The 12,362-nt window shown below is 43.8% G+C and overlaps 1 protein-coding gene across 1 annotated transcript in view; it reads left to right on the top strand.

Annotated features, from left to right (window-relative positions):
- The window catches only part of ITGA2 (integrin subunit alpha 2), a 105,525-nt gene that overhangs the window by 18,585 nt on the left and 74,578 nt on the right, over positions 1-12,362 (top strand). The window contains exon 2 of the mRNA XM_054032893.1: positions 9,409-9,532. Within this exon, the coding sequence (XP_053888868.1) occupies positions 9,409-9,532 (124 nt within the window). The remainder of the gene's footprint in view (positions 1-9,408; positions 9,533-12,362) is intronic.

The following is a 12,362-nucleotide window of genomic DNA, read 5'->3' as shown; positions in this document are numbered from 1 at the left end:
TCTAGCCTGAGAACGAAACTTAGTAGGCAGGGTGAAAAATAACTCTGCTGTCATGCACTTGATACAATTTAAAGGAATGAGACACTGTGTATTGTGTCCTGTATTTAATCATACTATTATCAATAAACTTTCCATTAATTTTTTAAAATAAAACTTATTACTAAGTTTGGTCAAAAAGCAAAAATAAATACATAAATCAGTGAATATATTTGACTAGTTCCACTGGAATTGTTATTCTAGTAATATATTTGCTGAATAGCATGTGACTAGCTATGGTCAGATACCATAAAAATATGGATCAGATTATTTAATTTCAGTAAAATTAAATTATGTATGTGCCAAGTATTACTTGATCAGCATCTCTCTTGCATTTATCTTCTTTCTCTTCCTGTTTTCTCTCCACCTTTTTCTTTCCTGTCGTTGTCACTGTGCCAAACCATGGCAGATCTCTGGGCCTTGCCGTTCAGTTTCACACTGGAGGAGAAACAGTGCTGTGTACGGTGGGTATTTTCTTAGAGTAACTCGTTTATTTACACGTGTATTTATATATACGAGTCTTTGGACAGAAGTAGACACAAATGGCACATAAATAATACCCTCTTCCAGAAATATCAAGCAGCCATTTTGAAAAACTCTAGTGAGAGCAATTTAAGGCAGAATAAACAGTTCTGCTGCTTGCAACAACTCCCCCAAATAAACTTAATTATAAAATTAACAATAATAGTGTTTCTTCAAAATTGCTTGCATGTCTGGTATACACCTAAAACTTAGGTCGACCGAGCTATGTCACTCATAACTGTGAAAAATTTCACAACCTGTGCAATATAATTATGTCGACCTAACCCCCCCACTGTAGATGCAGCTAAGTCAATGGAAGAATACTTCTGTTGACCTAGCTATTAGCTCTTGAGGGAGTGGATTAACTACAGTGATAGAAGACTGGAGTGTGTAGTGTCTACACCGTTGGTGTAGTTGTCCGCATTGCAGCGATGTAGCTGCTATGGCACTGTAGTGCTTCTAGTGTAGACATACCCTCGGGTTATGTCTACACTGTAATCGTGTGGTGTGATTGTAGTGTAGACATACCCTTAAAAGAACTTCATAAATTTCATGTAACAGCACCATCTGGTGACTCCTACTACAACTCCTGATGACTCCTTCTTATGACACTATAATGGGTCATACTGTATTGCTTCCTGAGTTGTTTTCTTTTGTCTTTCCCTCTCCCTCTTATCTTTATCAACTGTTCCCTACATTTGACCAGATTTTCAATTGAGATTTGACCCCTTTGTCCTGGTCGTATAGTGTAAAGGGGCTGTAAACTGAACACAGATTCCCAGCAGAAAATTCCCCCTGGTATATGGGGAAATTCCCTGTTGGCCATAAGGTGTTGGATCTGGCCCTGTTCCAGCCAGACCGTGCTCCCTCTGGTTGGGAGGGTGTTGGGAGTGGAAAGGGGGCATGGTGGAGCTCCGCTATGCTATGCCCATCCTCTGCTGCTCTAGGGTTTATTAAGAAGCCTACATCATTGGTGTAATTTTAGAGCTGTATGGAAGTAGCTCTAAAAGCCATCAGGGTTGTGGTTGGCTCTCAGGTTCAGGGTGTTGTAACCAACTCCATGACATACCATTCTCCCCACTGCACCAAGAGAAGCTTTGATGCCATTAAACAACATAGTGGACTGTGTTTGCAGATGTGTGCATATTTAAAGCAAAATGCAGCCTTGGTTTTGGGGAAAGATCCACTTCTTTCTTGAGGTTTAGACAGCTATGTGGATTTTTAGCAGTATTAATACTGAATGGAAATACAAATGTAGCATACTCTAATGTTACAGGCTACCTCTGTTGTTTTGGTTGTATGGCCTATGGGTACGTGATAAAGAGAAGTTTACACCATGTTCATTGGAAAAAAGTGACATAGTCACAGAAAGTTTTCTTACTGGGAGAATAGTTTAAGTTGTATGTACTACTTTTGTACCACATGTAAAACTTCAAAGTGGGCCTGTCGTGTTTGATCTTTGAGTCTTTACCATGTCTTTATAATTATGCTTACTTTTGCAGTATTTATTAGACTTTTTTCTGTATGTCCAAGATATAATTAACTATATCAGTGAATTTAACAGAATATTTTAGCCAGTGCAGAGCTTTGGATAATTAAAATGAGTCCACATTCTGATATGATTCTGCCATGGTTTGTGTCAACATGTTGAACTGTTGCATTGTCTTCTCATTGTAGTAAATAAATAATTACTTTTTTTAATTTTTAAACTGGAAGACAAAACAGAACCCTTATGACATGAAATACGGACTAATAATAAATCGATTAGAAATATAATAAGTTTTGTTACAAATTCATGTAGCAAGTAATCAAATTCCAACAAAATCCCCTTTTGTTTCACAACATTTGATACTGCCAAATATAAGATTATTTTTATTCTCGGCGATAATCAGGGCACTGATCACAACTCTCATTTTCATCTTAACTAACTTTCCATGACATGTTTACATATTGCTCTTTTGGCACTTTTTAGCCTACTCATTTAAAAACAAACAAAAATCCAAGTGGGGTCCACAAGGATTTTTGTTTGTTTTAAGTGTGTTATTGAAATATCACTTAGAGGCAGGGTGCACATTACATGCTTCGTTACATCAGAAAACCTTACTTTAGCTTTTACCAAAATGTGGGAAGTATTTTTTAAAAAAATAGTAATAAAGAAGAAGTTATAGGCATTTTTAGACATGTCATTTATATTTACGGAAAGACTTCCCACATGTTCAGACTTAAATGTGCACAGCCTGAACATGTATTACTCTGCATTGTAATAGCAGCAAGGAAATAGTGATGTAGATATGTAAAGCAGCTATGCACCCGCCATCCCTGGCACCTATTATGTATGCCAGGACAGGCATTAGATATGGGCTGAATAGGTGAATGCCCAAGGATGCTGCCCATCCTAAAAGGATACTGGCATTTTATTGGAATGTTGCCAGCAGACAAGTTGTGAACCTCTCTTCCCTAGATGTACCTTTTGTCTACCCAGTTTTTTTTTTTCTAAAGGGGTGTCTCTTTTTCTGGTGAGATATGTGCAGGAGGTTTCAAATATGCTCCCAAATCCTGTGTGCTGGCTGTTGCAGGAACTTCCTTCCAGGGAGTGCAGAGGATTCTGGAATGAATTTACTTCTCCCAGTTTTCACCTATAAATGAAGGAAAGGGATTGTGTTTCTTTGGGATATTCATAGAGAATATTCAGCAAGGATTCACCTTAATGGAACTAAAACCAGAGTACAAGCTTATTTATGTGGCTGTATATATGGTAGTATTTACAAACAGAAGTTCAGATTGGTAACTTTTGGATGCCTGACTAATCTTTCACTGTGATCACTAAATAAAAATATAGATCTCTCTCACTGGAAGCCCAGCAAATCCGGCTAGTAGGGCAGACTTCATATCAGGAGGATCTTGGATTCTGAAAATAAGTTGCGTGAAGCCAACAGCTATTGAATATTTCCAGCCAAGAATATATAATACTTAAAACATGGACACTGCAGTGATTGGCACGTATAAGTGCATAAAGAGCTCTTATTTGATCATAGGCTGAAAATAGGTCTAAAATAAACGTGGCATTTTTTGTAGGCAGTGTTGTAGCTGTGTCGGTCCCAGGATATTTGAGAGACAAGGCTCTCACAAACAGAAGTTGATCCAGTAAAAGATATTACCTCACCCACCTGGTCTCTCTTGGCATTTTTATTATACAATTGTCTGAATTTCTTGTTCCCAGGTACTGTACTTTGATGTATAAAGTAGGGGGGGAAAATCTGTGTATACCCGTTGTAATGTAAGTACTATACATGGCCATGCATTTGGTTGGCAACTACATTTATTGCCGGAAAAAGTCAATGTCCTCTTCAGAGTTGCAGCTTAACAGGAGAAAAAAAGAATTATTTTCTGCACTGAGCCCAAAGCAATTAACATTTGAATGAAGTAAATGTGAAAACAAAAAAGAGAACTCGAAACAATTCTTAATATATTAAATGTGGTTCACTTAGTAAGGGCAGTCCAACCTTTTCAATGATATCAGTTGAATGCTAGTTTTGGGGCACCTTCCCAGGCCAAGTGCAGAAATCTAATTCCAGATTCTAGAATGAGATAATTTTTGTAGGATTTAGCCACTAATGCCTAAATGGCGTTAAGAAGTAATAACATTAAATTAAGTAAGGCTGTGTCTACACTACAAAATTAAGTCGATCTAACTTATGTTGGCATACAGCTGCCTCAGTAATTACATTGTGTGTGTATGTTTACACTATGCTCCTTGTGTCAGTGGTGCTCATCCTCACCAGGAGTGCTTGTATCGATTGTATTGTCAGTGTGAGTCATTGTGGAAGGCTCCTGAAAGTAACAGTCAACATTAGCACTTACACTGCATCGACCTAACTGCATCAACCATGACTCTATGTCGCTCATAGAGGTGAAGTTATTAAGTCGGCATGGCAGGGCAGTAACATCAATGGGAGCGAAATTTAAGTGTAGAAAACTCCATAGTTAGGTTGACGTAAGCTGCCTTTTGTTGACCTAACTGTAGTGTAGACCAGACCCAAGATACTAGCTCACTTGTTACTTGAACTTCAATGTCACATGAAGCCGGGGTGCCTCCAGATAATTTTCAAAGGGCATGCATGCCCCATGCCCTCCTGACTTAAAGAGGAAACTCTGGCAGCAGCCTCACTGTAGCCAGCACAGGTGCTCAGATTTTCGGCCTGTGCAGTGGTAAAGCTCCTCCCTTGCCACGGGGAAAGGGGTGCCAGCTGGCCTGATCATAGGGGAGGCAGGAGGTAACAGGCTGGGGCACCCGCATACCTGCCCAATGGAGAAGCCCCTGCCAAAGTTCTGGTGCTGCAGGTTGGATTGCAGGGGACTAGAGGCCCTGGCACTTGCTTGAGCCTCCTGCCCTGGGCAGGGTAGCTGTGAAAACAGGGGCTGCAGCCCAGAGGTCATGACTTTTCATGGGGAATGAGGATTAGAGTGCTCCCGGGGCTACACATTACTGCTCCCTCCCTCTCCCCCCCCCCCCCCCGCACTCTCCAGGCTGTCCCAGTGCACATGTCCCAGTGCAGCTGAAAATTTTTCGGGTGCTGGACAATCCCAGATCATATTCACCAGGATTTGGACTTATACCTGGAGCTGATACTGTGAAGCAATATTGGGTTAGATCAGGCTGGTGAATTGACAGAGATACTTCAGATGATACATATTTTCAAGGTAATTTCTTACTAGCTCTGATTGGCTGGCTTGATGAAAGTAGGCAGGGGGAAGGGGCAAAAGGCAGTCATGTGTGTAAGGGGTAATGGATAGGAGAAGGAGTGCTGTGGTGATTGCAGAAGGGGAATTATGAGTGGGGGGAGGAGGCAGGGGCAGAAAGTGGGGGTAGTGGTAGGAGAAGGGGGGCAGTTAGGAGTGGAGGAGGAAGCAAGTCAGAAGGTGGTGGAGCAGGCGGTGGGTAAGGTCAGAGGGGAGAAAGTTGCAGAAAACTGCCTGGGCTTGGCTCAGCCCAGCAACTCAGAGGATGCCAGCAGAGGAGCTGGCTAAGGGATATCCCTGGCACATAGCTCCATGCTGCCTCCAGGACTGTCTGCATTGTCTCTGTCAGCTCACAGAGACAGGTTCCACTCCCCCCGCAGATCCCCATCATCACATTATGGATGAGCCACCCAGCATTACAGCGAGCCTGGGCAGAGTTGCCTGCAAAGGCAGCACCTTCCAAGCTGGAGCTAACTCCATAGTAGCCCAAGTGAGTGCTGGTGCTGATGGCCTGGGATCCCCTGCCCTACCGGAGCACACCGTACCTGAGCCAGCCTGGGCTCCGTTGCTGAGTGGAGTGAGGAGCAGATGGGCTGCCTGCACAACAGACTGAGCAGAGTGACAATGATTCTTTACTAAAATGATCTCAGCACTTTGGACATTGACAGTCTGCCATAAATTAGGGGCCCACCCAGGTTTCCACTCCTAGCTACACCACTGGTCTATATGTAGTTACATGGGGCAAAATAGAATACACAATAATGTTACAGGAGATTCTCAGGCAGTTTCTTAGGATGTCAGTTCCATATGTCGGTACCAAGAGTCTTAAGTGAGATGCTGTTAGCTGATGCACTGTTCAATTATGTATGATTTTTGACTGATGATAACATGAGAATAAATTAAGGTGCAACTTAAAGATGGTGTTGAGATAAAGTGCCGGGAATTTGGAATACAACAGATATATTGGCAATAGCTTTACAGTAATCAATTTTTTACATATGAAATGCCTTTAAAAGATCCATTTAGCTGCCAGTGTAGGTGGTTGTGATTACTGTAGGAAGTATTGTGAAATATACACAGTATTATGTCCGCTCATATCTTTCCTTCTCCGCAATACCAATCAGATGTTTAGTGGCAAAGGAAGTTCTTTCATTCTTAACCATATTTCTTAAATGACTTAACTCTTAGCGAAAGGTAATCACCCACTTTCAAGCAGTCATCAGTAGATAATGGTTGTTTGGTATGACTAATATATGATTTCCTGTCTTGAGTTCACCACCAAATGTTAATAAATATGCAAGTTATGTGTATTCTTCTATGAGGAACATTTTGCTTTCTCTTTATATATTTTGGGTTAAGATATGGTTTTAGGAGAGTTTATTGAAATTTTGCTTATTTTAAGTGGATTTTGCACCCTCAGGTTTCACTTTAGAACAGCGTTGCTCAAACTGGGGTCCACGGACACCTGGGGGTCCCCAAGAGTACTGCAGGGGGTCCGTGGGCCCAGCTGATCAACTCCTTCCCTCCCTCCCAGCGCCTCCTGCATGTCAGGGAACAGCTGTTCCCCGGCGTGCAGGAGGTGCTGGGAGGGAGAGGCAGGAGCAGGGATGGGGTGTGCTCAGGGGAAGATGTCCAGGGCCGCCAGCCCCGCTGATCAACTAAGGTTGCCAACCCTCCTGGTTTCACTAGAAGTCTCCTGGAATCAGGTTCTATCTCCCGGAGGCTACTGAAGCCAAACTGGGAGATCTTAGGCACTAAAAGTCCAGTGGCGCAGCAGGGCTAAGGCAGGCTCCCTGCCTGCCCTGGCTTTGCGCTGCTCCTGGAAGCGGCTGGCATGTCCCTGCAGCCCCTGCGGGGGAGGGGAGGCCAAAGGGTCTCCGCGCCCTGCCCCCGCCCTGAGCACCGACTCCACAGCTTCCATTGGCTGGGAACTGTAGCCAATGGGAGCTATGGGGGTGGTGCCTGCGGGCAGGGACAGCATGTGGAGAACCCCTGGCCCTTCCACCTAGGAGCCGCTGCCAGAGAGATGTGCTGGTCGCTTTTGGGAGCCTCCCGAAGTAAGCACCGCCCAGCTGGAGCCCGCACCCCTCACCCCCTCCTGCACCCTGACCCCCTTCCCCAGCCCAGAGCCCTGCACCCAAACTCCTTCCCAGAACCTGCATCCCACACCTCCTCTCACACCCAAACTCCCTGCCCCAGCCTGGTGAAAGTGAGTGAGGATGGTGGGAGCTGAGCGATGAAGGGAGGGGGGATGGAGTGAGTGGGGGGCAGGAAGAGGTGGGATGGGGGGAAGGGGTGGAATGGGGGCAGGACCTGGGGCTGTGTGGGAGGGATTGGGGGTCCCCAAAAACTTTAAATCAAAATGGGGTTCTCAGGTTGCTAAAATTTGAGAACCGCTGCTTTAGAACATCACATGTTCAATATAGTGTATAATATGATGGGCTGTATTCAGGTTGCCTGGGTCCATGACTGTTATCCCTCTTAAAATCTCTTCCAAAACTGGTCTTGAGACTGCCAAAAAAAAGTCAGGCACAGTAACTACTGACATACCCATCAAGTCTGAAGGAATGCATTGACCTGTGACCTTAATTCTTAAGCAGGGGCAGCATTTGCTATTGGGTGGAGAGGCAGTTCCCCCACTCCCCAGACATTTCATAGGTCTATATTCTCCATTATGTCTTCCACTACCCCAACCGCTGCCTCAACTTTGCAGGATACAATATAATCACATATAATGTTTTATGTGCTGACTCAACTGTGTCCTTCTCCACCCCACCCCTGAATCTTTCTGAAATGATGCCCCTGTTCTTAAGTTAAGACTTTGAAACATGTCATAGATTTGAAGAAACCCTTAAAGATCCCTATTATAAGGAACCCTTAAACTCCTATCATTAATATAAGAAATCCTAAAGTTCCTTAATATCTCATGTAAGATCACTGTTAGTACATAAATGATATGTGATGTACTGTATGTGTGAACAGAAATAGGTATAACTATCCAGTCTGGAATGTAGGGCCTGCTATGCTTTTTCAGCTGTTCTGTTTTCTGATGAGCACACAATTATAATTTGTATGGGTAACACACACAGTCAGAATTGATCTTGGAGCTAACTTTTAGATGATTTTATATTAACCAGTTATATAAGTACTATATATTGGTGGTTGTTATTTATAGATGGGCGAGACGCTAAGCACAGTCAGCTAAGCACAAGAGAGAAGCCAGGAGCTCTAAATTCTGATCCTGGCACCATCACCAACTTGAATGGCCACGGACATATCACTCACTATGTGTGAGGGAAAAAAATATGTAAAACAGGGATGATACTTAAGTGCCTCACAAGAGTTTTAGAGAGACAAGGTGGCTGAGGTAATTTCTTTACTTTTTTTTTTTTTTTAGTTCCAATTTCAAAATAGCGTTATGAAGCTTAATTATTTAATATCTGGTCAGTGATTTGAAGATGCAAAGTGCTGTTTAAATGCTAAGTACAGTATAGTTTATTTATTAACTTAGCCCTATATTTCCCAGGCTTCCATTTATTAGCTTATCTTCTCAGTGGTTTTTTCAGAAGAAAACAAACACTTAATGTGTGAAAATAAAATGGCCCGAAACTGTAGACATTCTATGATAAAACAGTAGGTCGATTTGATTGTGTTCTATTTCAAATGTAGCATTAGAATACATATGGTATAAAAGTACTTATTATCAGTTGTTCTTTAGGAAATCTGATGCTAGAAGGCTACCATATATCCAAAGATAATGGAGTATTAAAGACTACAGTAAAATATATTAAAATATATTCATTGTGTCTCTTGGATTCACACACATTGGTAGCGCTACAAGATTTATTAAGCAATGTAGTTAATAGGTTATTAAACTCTGTCTGCTGTACTGTCATGCCCATATAGTGCACTGACAAGCATTCATATAATCATAGATGGCTATTCGTGTGTAGGGGTGGGAGAAACGTTGATTTTTATTGGGTGTGTCAAAGGCCACATTTTTAACTGCTATATTAAGGGGAGTTGGCATAGACAGATGGGCTGTTTCAGTGGAATCAAGATTCTTTCTTTAATTGCTGTTTACAGTAATATTAATCTTCCTGTTAACAGGCATTCTTCATAATTGCTGTGAAGCATACAACGTTGGGCTCCCAGAAGCAAAATTGTTTTCTGGTCCTTCAAGTGAGCAGTTTGGATATGCAGTTCAACAGTTTATAAATCATCAAGGCAAATGGTAAGGGTTTTGAGTTCTTTGTCCTGTGAAAAGATTAAGAGCAACTATGATGTAACTTTTTTCCTAAGTGCAAACAGTTACAAAGCTCGTTTGAAAATTTTTCCATTATTTCATTTTCCTTTAAAAAAGAAATTTCTTGCTGGTAAAATCCTAAGTGACTTTATTTGACTAAAAATAAAAGGGGAAAACATTCAAAGGACAAAAGCATTTAAATGTTAAGTGTTTTTGAAAGAATGTAATCTGATGTCTTTTTATACCCAGTAATGTGACTAATAGAAAAAACTTTTATATTTGTTCCTGTTGATATTACTTTGAGTAGGAGGTGGAATTTAGTAGAGGTCATGTCCGAGAGTGCCATGACTGGAAGAGGAGTTGTTTTAGAAATGATTAGTCAATACCAGTTGAAACAATTTTTCTTCTTTGAGGGCTGGTCCCTACCTGCATTGCACACATGAGTACGCATGAGCACCAGGCTCCTGAGACTGGAAAATCTTTCAAGGCACGTCTGTTGGTCTGCACCTACACCCTGGATCCAACGGCATATTATCGTCTAGGTCAACAAGGCCTAGGCCTAGGGTGGCAAATTTGCTCACTCCACCCCTTCCCCAAATCCCCGGCCCACCTCCTCCCCCAGGCTCGCCACGCTTCCCTCCTTCCACCTCCCTCCCAGGCTTGCTGCACAAAAGCGCTGGGAGGGAGGAGAAGCGAGTAGCAGCGCACTCAGAGGAGGAGGCGGAGCAGAGATGAGCTGGGGCCGGCGGGCGTGGGGAGTAACCCTTGGGGGGCAGGGAACTGCTCCCCGCCCCAGCTCACCTCTGCCATCCCCTGAGCGCGCTGCAACTCCCCTTCTCCCCCCTCCCTCCCAGACTTGCCGCGGGGGAGTGGAGGTGAGCTGGCACGGGGGGAAGGGCGGCAATTTTTTCAGGGCCTAAGGGTGGCAAATTTGTTAATCCAACACTGCCTGGATCTCCTCATGCTCAGCACTGAGGGTATAAGGGGAGGTGTAGACCAACCGTCTCTTCAGTTCCTTCAGTGCTACTTGATCGCATTCGGACTCTGTGTCTGGAATTATCCTCTCGTCGTCTTTATCTCTGTAAATATAATTGTACATAGTTCGTTAGTGTTTTACGATATTTTACATAGTGTAGTTCAGTTTTTCCCCACCCTGGGGACCTTCTCTGTCCCCTCTTTTTCGGGAGTAGGACTATACCCAGAATTCCAGGGTTCAAGAACTGTCCTTGCTTCTTTGCAGTCATCGGTGACCACCAGCCTACCATAAGGAGGCTCATATCTCCTCCAAGTGCAGTATCTGTTGCTCTTTCCAACTCCAGACCCAAGAGGGACGAAAGCTCTGACTGAGGAGGCACCTCATCGAGAAAGCTATGACACCCTAGTCAGATCCACGCCGGGGAGACCTGCTTGTACATCAGGCTCAGTCCTCAAGCAGCGCACCACTGAGCATGAGCTCAGGAGTAGAGGCCAGATCAGATAAACCTAAAGACCTGTTGTCTCAGACATCTCATAAGAGTAAGAGGCACCCTCACAGACATATAAAAACAGATTTCCCCTCTAAACTGCTTCCAGAAGAAGGAATCCCTGCCTGACTCCTTCCAAGTTGGCTGAGTCTTCACACACAGGTCCCAAGGACTTGGGTCTCCCTAAGCCTCCTGACCACAAAGGGAAAGCACAGAGGAGCAAAGCTCCAGTGGTACTCGACCCAGTGCTGACACCAGAACCAACCATGACCGCTAGTAAGCCAAAGGACCGACATCTTCCAGCACTGACCAGGAGCTTCAGTTAGGTCTCTCTTTCTCTCTCTCTCACTCTCTGACAGTACCAGCCTGGCACCATAAGGACCCATCGTCCTCTAAGTGTGTGATGACAACGGATACAGCAGAACTGACACCTGGGTCCTCTCAGACTCTGGGACGGACTGAGACATATTCTACGCTGGGGGACCTTGGCCCTCCTCGACCCACAATCTCCTGTACTATGGGGCACAGTCCTTCTAAGAGACATTTTGACCCCCAGAAAAGAATACCAACTCAAGGACAAGGAGTTACTCCCCTAGTCCATTCACAAACCAGAGGTTCCTCCCACTGGCACCAACAGTACTGCTGATTTGAGCCAGAGCTGGCCTTCTCATTGGCTAAATTCAAGGTTCAAGATGAACCATCACCCACCCACCCCAAATCAGGGAGATTAGTTCAGATAGGGCTTTGAGAGTTCTTGGACCCATCCTTCATCCAAGCAAGGTTATCCTCCAAGAGATCGCTGGTACCCAGTGCTTTGGAGTCCCCCCCAACAAGCCTTCACCCCTTCATACTGGCAGCACAGATGAGATGATCCTTCTTGTATTTGGACAACTGGCTCCTAACAGGCAGATCTCATTTGGAAGTTCAGTTGGAAACCTTGTCCTTGCTCTTCCTCCTGGAAATCTGTGTAAACATGGAAAAGTCTACTCTGACTGCTGCAGAGCTCATAGACTTTATAGAGACAACTCTGGACTTGACTGCAGCAAGGTGTTACCTCCCTGTGGAGATATTCCATGCCATAAGCAGTCTGATAAGTCAAGTCATTCACAAACCCTGAACAATAGTCTGGGTCTGTCTCTCTTTGCTAGGTCACATGGCCTCCTGTATTTACATAAAGCAGTTCTCCTGGCTGCATCTCCATTGTCTGCATACCTGGCTCTGGTCAGTACATACGCCAGACAGACACAGAATGAACATTATAGTGATAGTCCCTATCAGCATAAGGTCTTGATAGATGAGCCCGGAACACATGTGCATTGGGGTCCTATTTTTACCTCCCACCTGACCTGTCATCT

This window comes from Malaclemys terrapin, chromosome 6 (genome assembly GCF_027887155.1).
Source record: "Malaclemys terrapin pileata isolate rMalTer1 chromosome 6, rMalTer1.hap1, whole genome shotgun sequence".
NCBI lineage: Eukaryota > Metazoa > Chordata > Testudines > Emydidae > Malaclemys > Malaclemys terrapin.
This window is presented reverse-complemented; position numbering and strand designations above follow the sequence as displayed.